At 40.4% G+C, this 15,816-nt stretch overlaps 1 protein-coding gene across 1 annotated transcript in view; it reads left to right on the top strand.

The window, feature by feature from the left end:
• Positions 1–536: 536 nt before the first annotated feature.
• PCLO (piccolo presynaptic cytomatrix protein) overlaps positions 537–15,816 on the top strand; it is a gene marked incomplete at its 5' end in the record, with an annotated part of 72,116 nt that continues 56,836 nt past the window's right edge. The window contains 5 exons of the mRNA XM_009084763.1: positions 537–756; positions 805–1,011; positions 1,087–1,808; positions 4,690–9,757; positions 10,138–12,143. Coding sequence (XP_009083011.1) covers positions 537–756; positions 805–1,011; positions 1,087–1,808; positions 4,690–9,757; positions 10,138–12,143 — 8,223 coding nt within the window. The remainder of the gene's footprint in view (positions 757–804; positions 1,012–1,086; positions 1,809–4,689; positions 9,758–10,137; positions 12,144–15,816) is intronic.

Raw genomic sequence — 15,816 nt, 5'->3', positions numbered from 1 at the left:
TTTTCTGGGAAGAAGAGTAAAAGGAGCCAGTGTGCAGCAGGGATTTAGCAGTAAAGTGAGCAGAGAGGTGCTCTCTTCCTTTTGGGTTGCAGACATAGTAGATTTATCCGCTGATGTCTAGACACAAAGTCAAGAGGGGAAGGTGAGATCTGAAGAGAAATGCAAAGAGCCACAAGTCCTAGTTGGTCCTCTTCTACTCAGAGTTATCAAATTAAGAGTGACCTATTGATAGATTATAGAAAACAATAAATGCTTGAAATATATAAGCAAACTTTGTACATACAAGCCATCAATACTTTGGAAAAATGTTACTGCTGTTAAGTTTTCATGTCTTTTTGTGCTTGTTCAGCTTGGCTTTCTGGAACCTGACGTGCTCCATTTCTGTTAGAATGGTGTTATGGGTCTTCTGCAAGGGCAGGAAAAGAAAGAAAATAACTTCTCAGATTTAAAAAATGCAACCATATCAGCTGACAGAGCCATATGATTTTATTGTTACTATTTCAAATAAGTAACTTGATGTGTTTGTTGTGTCACAGGTACAGGAATGGCTGTGCTTAAACTGCCAGACCCAAAGGGCAATGTCAGGACAACTCGGAGATATGGGCAAGATGCCACTTCCCAAAACAGGCCCTTCACAACCAGTATCCAAAGCACCTGCTGCTCCTCAAAAACAGCCTGTGCCTGCTGCCTCACATTCCCCTCAGAAGACTTCCACACCTCCCACTCCAGCAGCACCAAAACCAAAAGAAGAACCAGGCACCACACCTCCCACTCCAGCAGCACCAAAGCCGAAAGAAGAACCAGGCGTTCAGAAGGAAGCTCCAAAACCTCAACAGGGGAGACTGGAAAAAACCCTATCAGCTGATAAAATCCAACAAGGGGTTCAAAAAGATGAAGCAAAACTTAAGCAGGGAAAACTTGTCAAGGCACCCTCAGCTGATAAAATCCAGCGTGTTTCTCAAAAGGAAGACCCGAGAGTTCAGCAAACAAAGCTGACTAAGACAGCCTCATATGATAGAGTTTTGCAGGAAGTTCAGAAGGAGGATGAAATACTTCAAGAAGCAAAACTGGCCAAAACATCCTCAGCTGACAAAATTTTGCAGGGAGTTCAGAAAGAAGACATAAAACTTCAAGAGGCAAAATTGGCAAAAGTACCCTCAGCTGACAAAATTTTACAGGGTATTCAGAAAGAAGACCCAAAACTCCAACAGGTGAAAATGGCAAAGGCACTGTCAGCTGACAAAATCCAACCTGCAGCTCAGAAGGAAGATGCACAACTTCAGGAGGTCAAATTGTCGAAGGCACTTTCAGCTGACAAAATCCAACCCGGAATTCAGAAAGAAGATGCAAAACTTCAACAAGAGAAAATTGTGAAAACTTCATCAGTGGAGAAAATCCAAGAAGAAGGTCAAAAAGAAGAAACCAAACTTCAGCAAGAGGAACTGTCAAAGACACTTCCAGCAGATAAAATTCCTGCGACAATAAGTTCAGACCAAAAGAAACCCTTAAGCACTTTGGAAGAAGATAAAAAACCTGTGCTCCCAGAAAAGAGCACACCATATCCAGAGGACAAAAAAGATCAAATTACAACTGAGACTAAAGAACGTGTTGCTGAACAGAAAGCAGAAGCTGAAGCACCTTACAAGGGACTGCAACCTAAGGAGCAAGAGGATGTTAAGAAAGAGGATGTGACAACAGGAGTTTCACAAATGGGCTTGAAAGCTGAACAAGCTCAGGAAGAAAAAATTCCTGTTCAAACAGCACCTTTGCCAGGAACCGACCACGTGGAAGCAGTGAGAGAAAAAATAGTAAGTGTTTTTCTCCCTCCCACCTCCCTTTCTCCCTTGCTACAATTTAGAATCTGATCCTGACAGATCTTCTCCTTTATGTCTTCCTGCTCTTTGCTTTTATTCTCTGCATGAGATGATTCTAAATGATAACATCAGTGGCTCCCATTGAGTGGAAGTTTCACCAGTTTGTCCTATGCTCTACATGCATTTTCCATAGTTCTTGCCTGATTTTCAGTCTCCAGCAGTTAAACATTTGAAACCAAGGCAAAGTTCTCGTTTAATAATTTTTCCAATATTTCAGATTTATTTCCCTTGATCTGTAGACTGTCCAGACTTTTAGGATTACTTGTTGAATTGGAGTGTTTCCTTAGTTCTCAATCCCAAAAAGGAATAATCTGTCATGGTAAGGTGCACAATGCTTTGCAATACCAAAATGTAATAGATGTTTCAGGAATACTTTGTGCTGTCTGAATATGGTACATCAAAGTATCCAACCTTTACATCTTTTTGCTGTTTAATTTGCTAATCTCATGTAGACAGGTACTTTCAAGTAGAGCTCTTGGTGGACTCTCAGTAGGGTTGGACTTGATGATCTTGGAGGTCTTATCCAACCCGGTTGATTCTATGATTCTATGATTCTAAAAACTAGATGTAATTCTGTCCTTAAGGGCTGGAGGATATCCAAGAGTTTTATTTTTCAGTATAGTGAGTGCTGGTGTATTGACTTCACAAAGTTTGGAATATTATAGGTTTCTCCATATTTATATATTAATCACAGCCTTATCATTCAAGAAGTCCTTAGAAATATTTGGTTTCATATTGGATTTTTAATTGCACTGGATTTTGCGGTGATATCAGATATTTAGGGTTACAATATTGGGTACAATGTTGGTAAGAACAGATGTAGTTTATAATCAATGTAGTATCTGGTTGTGCAAAGCATCTAATAAATCACTCCTGTGAAATGACAATTGCTTACTAAAATATTAATTAGTATATTACTGTAATATTAATATTAGTGGTTTAATGCAGGATTATGTTCAAAGTGAGAAGTCTAAAAGCAAGAACAGGTACCTAAATGTAAATCAAATCATGTAAAAACCTGACTGGTTTCTAAAAATAAAATAACTGACAGTAACAAATATTTGGGGTTTGATATTTTGGCATGAAATGTAACTTTAGTGTGAATAAATATTTGAAAACACTTGTAATTGATAGCAACTTAACAAGGGTGTAATTGTAACTTTAAATTCTAATTAACATTCACAATGATTTTCTTAACTTATTTACTCCACAGCATTTTTATAAACTTATTTTTTCAATTGAGCATATTGCCAAGGAAGTTGATCCATTAAAGCTTTCAATAAATGGTTTGCTGTAATTCAGAAATCATTGGCTTAGGTTGACAAAGCTGGGAAATATTTCTCCTTGTCTTACTGAGGGCCATAACAAATATAAAGATCACATCTTATTATTAAAACCAGAAGACTTTGGGATTTTTGGGGACACTTCATAAGCTTATCAGTTAAGAGGACAGTTAAGATGATGTCTGTTTTGGAGACTAAGCTGTTTTGTTAGCTAAACAGTGAGGTAAATACTAAATGCAGAGTATGTCATGGCTGAGAGGAACAGGAGGGAAACTCTGGGATATAAATACTTTTCATAGGATATTCATGGTATTTTTTTTTACCTAAGAAGGAGGTAGAGGTGCTTGTCAGTCAGAATGATGGAGAAGGATCTGGAAGCTAGGCTGACTAAGGGTGTTTAATTAGGGATGAGAAGGAAAATATGGTGCTGATGCTGAGTAAGGAATGCCTGCCTTGTGTGCTTCTCTTGATCTATAGCTGACCATTGTGCTTTCCTCCTTGCCATCACACCTTGCTCCCAGCAGCTTCCCTCTGCATTGCCAGTTTACTGAGAAACTTCTCTCTTAAGTGGTACTCAGAAAATGTTTGAGCAGTGCCCAGCTGGAGATGTGGGGATGTTCCAAATTGCATTAATTCATGCTTCAGTAGTCCGTATTTTCTGTTGTGTGCTATGCCTCAATCAACAAAATGAAATAGGTCCAAAAATTGAGAGGACTGACATATTGTTAGACAATTATAAAGGATAAACGGGCGAGGAAAGGAGCAGACCCCACAAATTCTGCAGGTGGGTTGGTCTCTTCTCCCAGGCAACCAGCAGCAGGACAAGAGGGCACAGACTCAAGCTCTGCCAGGGGAGGGTTAGGTTGGGTATTAGGAAGAGATTTTTTGCAGAGAGAGTGCTCAGGCATTGGAATGTGCTGCCCAGGGAGGTGGTGGATTCCCCATCCCTGGAGGTTTTCAAGCTGAGACTGGATGTGGCACTTAGTGCCATGGGCTAGTGACCACGGGAGGGTTGGACTTGATGATCTTTGAGGTCTCTTCCAACCTGGCTGATTCTATGATTCCGTGGTTCTAAGATATAGAACCATATAGGTAGTTTTGAAATATAGCAATTAAAATCTTCATTCAAATTAACCCCCAAACAACTTTTGCCATTCCTATGTGAATAAATGAGAGTTTATCATTAGTAAAACTTCTGAAAACAATTAAATACAGTAATTTTTATACTGAAAAATAGATCGTCTTGCAACTAGCAAAATCAGTTGCCAGCATGGGCAACCATGGAAAGCATACTTAGATTCAGTGCAAAAACAAACCCCCAAACTTTGAGGATGTTTTGTTAGTATTTCAATGATTTTGAATTAAAAAAATAGTGTTCCCTCTTTTATGTTTTAATATTTTTCTTCTTGGCATCCTAATTTTTCATCTGAGACATTAAAGCATCCTTTAGAAAAAAAAATCACATGTATTTAACTGCCTGGAGACGTTAAGAATTTCTATATATCCACACGCGTATGTATTTATTTTTTTAGGAAAAAGAGGATGACAAATCAGACACATCAAGCTCTCAGCAACAGAAAAGTCCACAAGGTCTGAGTGACACCGGGTATTCTTCTGATGGGATATCAAGTTCACTTGGTGAAATCCCAAGTCATATCCCCACTGATGAAAAGGATTTACTCAGAGAATCTTATAAAAAAGACATTATTGCACAAGAAAGTCCACCGAGCCCTTCAGATCTAGCTAAATTGGAAAGTACTGTACTGTCAATTTTGGAAGCTCAGGCAAGTACTCTGTCTGATGAAAAAACTGCCAAAAGCAAAGAGCTTTCTGAAACATATAGTGAACAGACAAAGGACCAACATAAACTAAAGCTTTTGCCAGCCACTCTGGAATCTTACAGTTCAGAGGAGGAAGACCTAGAAGCTATCAAAGAAGGTGAAAGAACCATCGTGGATGAGGGCAAAGGAAGTGCTTCCTCTCAGGCAGACTACAAGGAAGAACATGAAGGAGATGACATCTCAGCAAGAAGACAACGCTATGACTCTGTGGAAGACAGCAGTGAGAGTGAAAACTCACCTGTCCCAAGGAGAAAAAGAAGAACTAGTGTTGGTTCTTCAAGCAGTGATGAGTACAAACGGGACGACAGTCAGGGATCAGGTGATGAGGAAGACTTCATTAGAAAACAGATTATAGAGATGAGTGCTGATGAAGATGCTTCAGGTTCTGAAGATGATGAATTCATTAGAAATCAACTCAAAGAGATCAGTGCAACTGAAAGCCAAAAGAAAGAAGAAGTGAAAAGCAAAGCCAAAGGAACAGCTGGAAAACACCGAAGAATGGCACGGAAAAGCAGTGCAGGCTATGATGAGGATGCAGGAAGAAGACATTCATGGCACGATGATGATGATGAGACTTTTGATGAGAGCCCAGAGCCAAAATACAGAGAAAGTAAAAGTCAGGACGGTGAAGAACTTGCAGTAACTGGAGGAGGAGGCCTTCGACGCTTCAAAACAATAGAGTTAAATAGTACAATTACAAACAAATACTCTGAAGCATCTGAACAGCAGAAAGGTATTTTGTATTTTGATGAAGAGCCTGAGCTAGAGATGGAGAGTCTTACAGATTCACCAGAAGACAGATCTAGAGGAGAAGGGTCTTCTAGTTTACATGCTTCTAGTTTCACACCAGGTACATCTCCTACTTCAGTGTCATCCCTTGATGAAGATAGTGACAGCAGTCCTAGTCACAAAAAACTGGGTGGGGAGAGCAAACAGCAGCGCAAAGCCAGACATAGGACACATGGTCCTCTTCTTCCAACAATTGAAGATTCTTCAGAAGAAGAAGAACTGAGGGAAGAGGAAGAACTGTTAAAAGAACAAGAGAAACAGCGTGAATTAGAACAGCAACAAAGAAAAAGCTCAAGCAAAAAGTCTAAAAAGGACAAGGATGAACTCAGAGCTCAGAGAAGAAGAGAACGTCCAAAGACTCCACCAAGTAATCTTTCTCCCATTGAAGATGCGTCTCCAACAGAAGAATTACGACAGGCAGCAGAAATGGAAGAGCTGCACAGGTCTTCCTGTTCTGAATATTCACCCAGTATTGAGTCAGATCCTGAAGGATTTGAAATCAGCCCAGAAAAAATAATAGAAGTACAAAAAGTATACAAATTGCCTACTGCTGTCTCTCTATACTCACCAACAGATGAACAACCAGTTGGACTCCCAAAAGAAGAAAGTGATCAAAAGACATTGAAAAGTGCTGAAGAGGTATATGAGGAGATGATGCATAAGTCCAAATCATTTCAAATTGCAAATGAAAAGGATGAAGTATTTGAAAAAGAATCTTTATATGGTGGAATGCTGATAGAGGATTATATTTATGAATCGTTAGTAGAGGATAGTTACAGTGGAACTCTTGATACTACTCTTGTCATGAGACAAGATGAGACTAGTGAATATATGCAACAGAGAGGAAAAGAGAAAAAAGCAAGAGCTTCAGAACAGGTGTTTGATGAACCACAGAAAATTACTGATCTAGAGAAAGACTACTATAGTGTTGAGACTTTACATACTATTGTGCCTCAAGAAGATATTGTTTCTAGCTCTTACATTATCCCAGAAAGTCATGAAATTGTTGTACTAGACAGCACAGTAACTACCACCACTGAGGAAAAACATTTGTTAGATGCAGAAGCTGCTTATGAAGAGCTTATGAAAAGACAGAAAATGCAGCTAACCCCTGGGGCCAGTCCAACACAACCAACTTCAGATCTCACTCCCACATCCGATACAAAGGTATCTGGTGTTGGAGAAATAGTGGATAGTACATCTTTAACATCAAGCACTACTTCAGCAATCTCAGATGTATCACCTGTCAGTAGCACAGCACTTTCTATTCCAGATGTTAAAATAACACAGCATTTTACAACAGAGGACATTGAAGATGAATACTTAACAGATTATGCCAGAGAAATTCAAGAAATAATTTCTCATGAAACATCAATATTGACATACTCTGAGACGTCAGAAGGTGTTACATCAGTTTTACCTTCTGATACAGCTTCCTTAACATCATCCACATCTTCAGTTTGTACCACAGATAGTTCATCACCTATAGATAGTGCAACCACAGGTTTTGTAGATGCAGCAGATGCTGTAAGTAAACCAACAGATGCTGAAGGTGTCAGGGTAATAACCCAGGTTCCCTTAACATCTGCAAAAGACTACTCTGAAGTGATCATGCCTTATGAAACTATTGCTGGAGCCACTAAAAAGCCATCTATAGCATCAGATTTGGAGAGTGTGGATCAAGCTGCAGTTTGTTTGCCTGAAACTACACCTTCAGTAGTGGCAACTACAGTTGCAAAGCCCAAGCAATATGCAGATGATACCATTACCTTTGATACCTCCAAAGCAGAGAAGGAAGCAGCTAGAAAAATGATAGGTATTACAGAGGCTGGCAGTGTCAAAATTCATCATGAAGAGCCACACAAAGAATTAGGTGTTGATATGACAAGGATTAGTTTGACTAGTGATACATCTGAGCAACCACCTGTGTGTATAGCATCAGTACCAGTTACAGAGCCAGCATCAGAAATATCTCCTGTACCCACTCACAGTGTTGTAAGTAAGACCAGCATGGTCTCTGTGCCTTCCTCAGCTCCTGCTGTTTCAGCCAAAGTACTCTCTCTTTTTAGAAGCTCTTCTTTGGATTCTCCTGCACAGCCTTCTCCACCCCCACCTCCTCCTCCTCCTCCACCACCTCCTCCACCACCACCATTGCCACCTCCACCTATTTTACCCAAGCCAGCCATTTATCCCAAAAGGAAGCCACAGATTAAGACTCCAGCAACAACAGCTCCCACAGTGGTACCTTCAGTCACAACTGTTCCAACACTAGAGTCCACAGCTGTATTAAAGAATCATGTGGTACCTACCACAAAAACACACACCCCAACACCACCTCCTGTACCACCCAAACCATCCTCTATTCCAGCAGGGCTTGTCTTCACTCACAGGCCTGCTGAAGTAACTAAACCTCCAATTGCTCCTAAACCAGCAGTTCCTCCACTCCCAATAACTGTTCATAAGCCAGCAGAAACACAGCCCAAACCAGTAAGTTTGTCATTGACTTCAAGTATGACTCTGAATTTGGTTTCTACAGCTGATTACAAAATACCATCTCCCACTTCCCCTTTGTCTCCACACTCTAACAAATCTTCACCAAGGTTGTCAAAATCCTTACAGGAAACCTATGTGGTCATTACATTACCGTCTGAGCCTGGAACTCCCACAGAAGCTATAACTAGTCAGGCTGTTACCAGCTGGCCTTTAGAAGCACCTTCTAAAGAACTGATTCCCCAGCCTATGCAACCAATTTTTACTTCATCCCTGAAATCTATGGAAATTCAAAGTTTGGCAGGTCAGAGCATGTATATTTCAGGTGCTTTACAAGCTATTCCTGTGACAACACAATCTGCTTTTGAAAAAATACCTAGTTCAAAATCAGAGGTAGTAACAACAGACGTAACCAAGACAACAGTGTCTGTGGTTAAGGGTCCAGTGCCTGGTTTTGGTTTAGGTAGTGTTGCTATTACTATACCCCCAGAGCCACTACATATAGTAGACCAACCCAGATATAGAGAAAACGGAAGATTCCATCCCTTGGGTGATGTCATAGATCTTCGTACTTTAACTAAGATGGATATAGAGATGAGAGACAGCTGTATGGATCTGTCTGCTGTTTCCATGGATGTGAGAAGGCAACTGCCAGCAAGTGACACAGGTGGGAGGCCAGTAAGTACTGTCCAGCCAGCTATAATAAATCTTAGCACTGCTTGTGTTGCCGATCCTTCCCTGTCTGTAGTCACTCAGACAGTAACTGTCATGACCTGCACTGCCACTGTAAGCTACAGCACCAGTACAGACAGCCTTGTGGATCTGGGACATGCAATGACAACACCACTTCAGCTAACAACATCCAAACATTTTGAGCCTGCATACAGAGTAACAAGCAGCCAGGCATTCTCTGCAGGTAGAGATGAAGTGCCAATAAATTTATCCCTAGGTACTTCAGCACAGGCAGTGACATGGGCTGCTACAAAGCCTGTTACTGTACCTCCTGTCGGTGTCACGAATGGTTGGACTGATCTCTCCACTTCTCAGGAGCCAGCAGAGAGTGTAGCAGTTGACCTTAGCACTACAAAATCCCACAGAACAGTAGTAACAATGGACGAAGCTACTTCAGGTATCGTAACGACGGTAATAGAAGATGATGAAAAGCCTGTGGATCTGACTGCAGGAAGAAGAGCTGTCTGCTGTGATATGGTTTATAAATTGCCATTTGGTAGGAGCTGTACAGCACAGCAGCCACCTACTACACTTCCTGAAGATCGCTTTGGCTACAGAGATGACCATTATCAGTATGATCGTTCAGGGTCATATGGCTACCGAGGAATGGGAGGGATGAAACCCTCTATGTCTGACACAAATTTATCAGAAGCTGGACTGTTTGCTTACAAAAGCAAGAATAGCTTTGATTATCGAGTTGGGGCAACTGATACAGCAGTAGATCTTACTTCTGGAAGAGTAACTACAGGTCAGTATGACACAGCAGCAGATCTTTCTTTGAAATATGATTTTGATGTTCCTCACCTCATTTCAGGATAATTTTTTTTTATTGTTTTTTTTTTCCCCTCCTTCTGTTGTTTTGTTTTCTTTTGGACAGTGTGACAAATTACTCTGGATTACACGTGTTTTTCATTTCTTCATTTTACATATGTGTTTGCACAGAGGTGCCTGCATGTGCCTGCATGTTCAGAAATACTGTTTGCTTCACATCTAAAGTAGATCATTAACCTGAAGATTTGCATGCAGTTTCCCCTTTCCATTTGTTTCATCAAGATGGGATGACTTTCAGAATCCGCAAAGCAGCATTCTTTTGTGGGACTGGACTGTAACTTTGCCCTGTAATTTCAGGTGAGGTTATGGATTACTCAAGCAAGACTACTGGTCCATATCCAGAGACTCGGCAGGTGATTTCTGGCCTCGGGCTCAGTACACCACAGTATTCCCAAGCAAGGATGGTGTCATCTCAGTTTGGCGTTGGAAGTGTTTTAAGATCATCCAATGGTGTTGTTTATTCTTCAGTAGCGACTCCAGTCCCATCTACATTTGCCATCACTACACAGCCTGGTTCTATTTTCAGTACAAGTGTCAGAGATTTACCTACTCTCCAAACAATTGACTCGGTGCCCTCTCTATCAACTTTGCAGCAGAGTCAACCACTCCCAAGATCATACAGTTTCTTGACAACTGTGGCAGCTGAGAAAGATAGTGCAATTTCTGCCATTGATATGGAGACAGGGTTACCACCTCACACTATAGAAACTATTACCACTGAGCCAACCAGCTTGATCCCTACTTTAACTACAGCATCTGAAGGTTACACGGATGTCATTGATGATGAGGTTGCCCTTCTCATTGCCCCTGAAGAAGGCAAACAGCAGCAGCTTGATTTGGAGCGGGAACTTCTTGAGCTTGAGAAAATTAAGCAGCAGCGCTTTGCGGAAGAGCTGGAATGGGAACGTCAGGAAATTCAAAGATTCAGGGAACAAGAAAAGTTTATGGTGCAAAAAAAGCTTGAGGAGTTGCAATCCATGAAACATCATCTCTTATTTCAACAGGAGGAGGAACGACAAGCTCAGTTCATGATGAGACAGGAGACATTAGCCCAGCAGCAGTTGCAGCTCGAACAATTCCAACAACTTCAGCAACAGCTCCACCAACAGTTAGAGGAGCAAAAACTTCGTCAAATATATCAGTATGGTTATGACCCCTCAGGAACTGGCTCACCACAAACTACCACAGATCAAACACTTCTGGAAGGACAGTATGCAACCACAGAAAATGGCCAATTTTGGCCTACTGATGATGCAACTACTACAGCTTCAGGAGTGCTGGGTATTGAAATTCCACAAAGCCAAGCTTGGTATACGGTTCAGTCTGATGGTATTACCCAGTACATACCTAGGTCTGGTATCCTAAGCTCTGTTTCAGAAATGTCTCTTAAGGATATCGATGTTCGAGAGGAGAAGCAGTTGAAAAAGAGAAGTTCTATGCCAAAATTACGTGGACCATATGAGGAGTTTGAGGAGACCCTGGAAGAAGAACCCCGGTGCTTCAAAAAGATAGTGGACAGTGGAGTGCAAACTGATGATGAAGATGGAGCAGACAGAGGTTACACAAACAGGAGACGGAGAACTAAGAAGAGTGTTGATACGAGTGTTCAGACAGATGATGAAGATCAAGATGAATGGGATCTTTCCAGCCGGTCCAGAAGGAAGCCTCGTGTTGGGAAATACAGTGAGGGCACCACTGAGGCAGACAAAGCTAAGCAATTCTCCAAAGTGTCTAGTATTGCAGTTCAAACAGTGGCAGAGATTTCTGTACAAACAGAACCTGTAGGAACAATCAGAACACCTTCAATCAGGGCCCGATTGGATGCTAAGGTTGAAATCATAAAGCACATTTCAGCTCCAGAAAAGACATATAAAGGAGAAAGTTTGGGATGTCAAACAGAGACAGAGTCAGACACGCAAAGTCCCCCATATCTGTCAGCTTCATCTCCTCAGAAAGATAAAAAACGTCCAACACCATTAGAGATAGGATACTCATCCCACCTTCGTCCAGACTCCACATTGCAGGTAGTCCCTTCCCCTCCCAAATCTCCCAAAGTTCTCTACTCACCCATTTCACCTGTTTCACCAAGCAAAGTTATAGAGTCAGCATTTGTACCCTATGAAAAACCCATCACTGATGACATCAGCCCTCAGAAGATGCTGCATGCTGACATTGCCAAGGTTCCTCCATCAAGCCCAAAGGCAGCAAAGATGATGCAACGCTCTATGTCTGATCCTAAGCCCCTGAGTCCCACAGCAGAAGACAGTTCCAGAGCTCAGTTTCAGTACACTGAGGGTTACATGGTAAGAAGTATTTGTTTGCTTTTTTTGTTTTAATATGCAATTCTACAGCTATCAGTACAGCATAAGGGCTGACACACTCATTTCCAATACCTGTGTATGCAGTCTTTTTTGCACAACTTGCTGAAAAGTCCAGAGGAATATCTGCTGTCTAAAGCAATGCTTATTTCCTTCACTGCTTTGCCTGGAAATCAAGGAATCCGTATTTCAGTCTAACTAAGATTCAGGAAGTAACACAGATTCATGTTCAGAATTTAGAAGGCACTTTGTGTTTTCCATGGCAATTAATTGTCAATATAGGAGATACTCCCAATTCTTCAGAAAATTAAAAGCTTGTGTTTCTAATCATACAGCACCAGCTCTTGAGGCACAGTCTGTAGTGCATTTACCTTGAAATTGCTGCATGTGCCTTCTGGGAGTCAGATAACACCAGATTTGTAATTGCCTGAGTTAGTTGTCCTTTTTGACCCTCATGAGGTTTCTTAGCCATTTGTGTTTCTGTGGATAATCTTGTGTCCCAATGTGTACATCTTTTATCTCTCCCAGACCAAAAGGTCTCATATCACAAATCCATTTGTTCTTTGTTTATTTCAAATCAGGAGGGTTATCAAGAAGTTGTGCAAGTGTTGAGGGCTGTTTATTATGGGAGCAGAGAAGGTTAACATCATTAGGATCAAAATTTTTCATTTCCTTGACAAGTAAGATTTCATATTTGGGAATCAGGCCATTGTTTATGAATAAGAGGAATAAGTCTTGGCCAAAAAAAAAGAAAAAAATCTATTTTATAATTTCACATGTTCTTGGCTGTCCTTTTGTCCAAGTCCATTCCCTTCTGTCAGTTGCTGGGTCAGTATTTTACTGACTCTGGAAGAGTTGCATTGAAGCTCTTCTCTATCTTTTATGTTCAGTTATCTGTGAATACAGATGAGTGATTAGTACAGACTGGGTAGGAGAAAGAGGGTTTGTTCTCTGTGTTTGATAATTTGTGGTGGCTTTCAAATGCAGATTGATGTGCTTATACCCTCCAAGACTCCCACTGTAAGCAATTTTTCAGCATCACATGTTTGTGCAGATATTAAATGCTTCCCGTGCTGTTGCTGCTTGGAAAACAATACTTGGAAGTTTGAAGGGAAAACTGTAGTCATGGCATTGGCAATCCATCTAAACATCATTCCCTAATACAGGATAAGCACAGTGGGGGAAACTGTAGCACAAGCACTAAAGTTTCATGTACAGAATTTGTAACAGCATCTTGAAGAACGTTGCTCATGGATTGTGAGGAAGTGTTGAGCTCTACTCAGTGTTGGAGAGTAGCTATAACACTGTAAAATAACTGTCAGTATAGTGAAACTTTCTGAGGACAAGTTATTCCATTCATTTATTTCATAGATAGATATATATTTGATATGAAATCTATGCTTTGTGTGATGGATGATAAATTCTATAAACAGCTGATTCTTTAAAGGCCTTGAGGTTTGCACACATACAGGATTCATTAATGAGACATGGGAACAAAGAGCTTGTACACCATTGTTTCTGTCATGTTTTTGACTGTCTCACCTTGAGCCCAAACAGAAATGAGTTATGTTTTTCTCACTACTATGCATCCATGAAGCAGTAAATATCCCACATCTCACAGTAGTTACAGACTAAATAAGTGGACAGAAATGAGTTATGTTTTTCTCACTATTATGCAGCCATGAAGCAACAAATATCCCACATCTTACAGTAGTTACAGACTAAGTAAGTGAGGGGCACATTCTTATGGAGCATGAGGTGCAAGTAGACAAGTGTAAGGAGAGTATAAAACCTTCATGAGTGTAAAAGGGACTGCACTAACTGTGCCATGCAACACATGGTGAGGAAGCTGCTCCTTAAACCTGCCATGACCCTCGTGGCTGCCTTGAGTTTTGATGTCAAGCATCAAGCTTGTTAGACTCTGATAGAGTTTTGTTAGTTGTATGGTTCAGTTGGCTGATACTGGAGTCAGGTGTATGAAGTTTTAAGGAGGAAAAGACATACGACCTCAAAAAAATGGACATATTTAGAGTGATGGCTGCAGAATGACCTCATCATAGTCACCCCACCAGCACCTGGAAATAGGCCATAAATTGCTTTTGCAGTTTCTCTATCAGTTTTGGTCCTCGATTACACATGTTATGAAGGAGGAACTTGCAGTGTAAGATCGAAATGATTCCACGAGACTTATGGTATTCCCTTCAGCATGTCTGTTTGTTTATGACATGGTTTTAGGACTGTATCATCTTGGAAGCACAGGAAAGACTGGACATTGATTTCTTCTTTTGCAACTTTGATCACACTCAAAAGTTCTTCCTGAAAGTTAGTATACTGCAGTGTCACTGTTGGCAAAGTGTGAACCTTGTTGACATTTCTTTCAACTGACAACTCTGTCCTTAAAGCCACATATTGTTGTTATTCTTGAGTTTAAATACAGGATCAGTTTTGGATTATCCTGCTCAGTGTGAAAGTAAGACACTTCCTCGATTGAAAAATAGTTTTGGCACTGAGACTGGTTTTTTCATTCTTTCTTTGTACAGTGCCCACAACAGCTAAAGTCTTTGTTAATTCTCTGTGTGCACTTTTGTGTCTCCTGACTGAAGAGTTCTGAATTTCCTCGTTATCAAAAGGGAAAGGTAGAAGGGATCAGTTATGTCATGCAAAAGAGTGAAGTTCAGTACAGAAAATCTCACAAAACAGCTCACTCTGGAAAAGATAACTTACTAGGGCTGAACCTGAAAGAATGAAATTAAAATCAAAGAGTGAACTTTCACTAGCTTAGGGAAATGGAATGTGTATATGAATATTTTTTTGCATGGATGAATATCCTATCACTTTTTTAATAGTTCATGTTTCAGGGTTATGTCTTTGCCTGCATTCATAAGCATTGCAGGTGAAAAGGGTGTTCATGTATGTGATTCACAGGCATTTTTTTATGACAGTTGAGCAAACCAGTTGATCTTTATGCAATCACTGGCAGTAAATGGGTAAGAATAATATTTGTCTCTTTCTAAGGTTTGCAGTGAAGTGATACCTTGTCCTTCATCAAATGTCCTTCAGCTCTTCCAGTGAAAAGTGTTGTTTTTACAACATTTCAAGAGATTATGGAGACTATGACTAAGATGATTGAATTATCTCTGTATGCTTTAGAACTGCTGCTTTCAATATAAATTATTGCAATGTTTTAGTTAATCTTGTGTAAATGAAAGGCTGAAAAGTAACCTGGTCACTAATCACATAATAATAAGGATCCAGATGACATTGCTTTGAGTGATGGCACATTTAATTTTCAGACCAGTTATGTGTTTACATAACATTTTCACTTGCTTGTCTATCATAGCCATTGCCTCTATATGAACACCTGGATGAACATAGATGGTGTCATCCTATTAATCCAAAGGAATAGTATTGCTTACTTTTCCTTCCCTTTCATAGTTCATATGTGCTGTCTATTTCTGTGATGTATATTAGCAATCAGTTGTAGCTGAGTCAAGAAAAAATTGGAAACTGTAGTTTGTCAGCACCAAAAAAGGTTGTGAAAGCCACAGATTTGGAATTGACATTTTGCAGAGGTACCTCATTCTGCTGTTTTGTGAGCTTTGTGCCTCTGGAGCTCACAGTGGCAATGACTTTGATAAACTTGTCCAGCAGTCCAACA

Source organism: Acanthisitta chloris, unplaced genomic scaffold (genome assembly GCF_000695815.1).
Source record: "Acanthisitta chloris isolate BGI_N310 unplaced genomic scaffold, ASM69581v1 scaffold2571, whole genome shotgun sequence".
NCBI classification, from domain to species: Eukaryota; Metazoa; Chordata; class Aves; order Passeriformes; family Acanthisittidae; genus Acanthisitta; species Acanthisitta chloris.
Note: the sequence above shows the minus strand (reverse complement) of the source record. Positions and strands in the feature narration are given on the sequence as shown.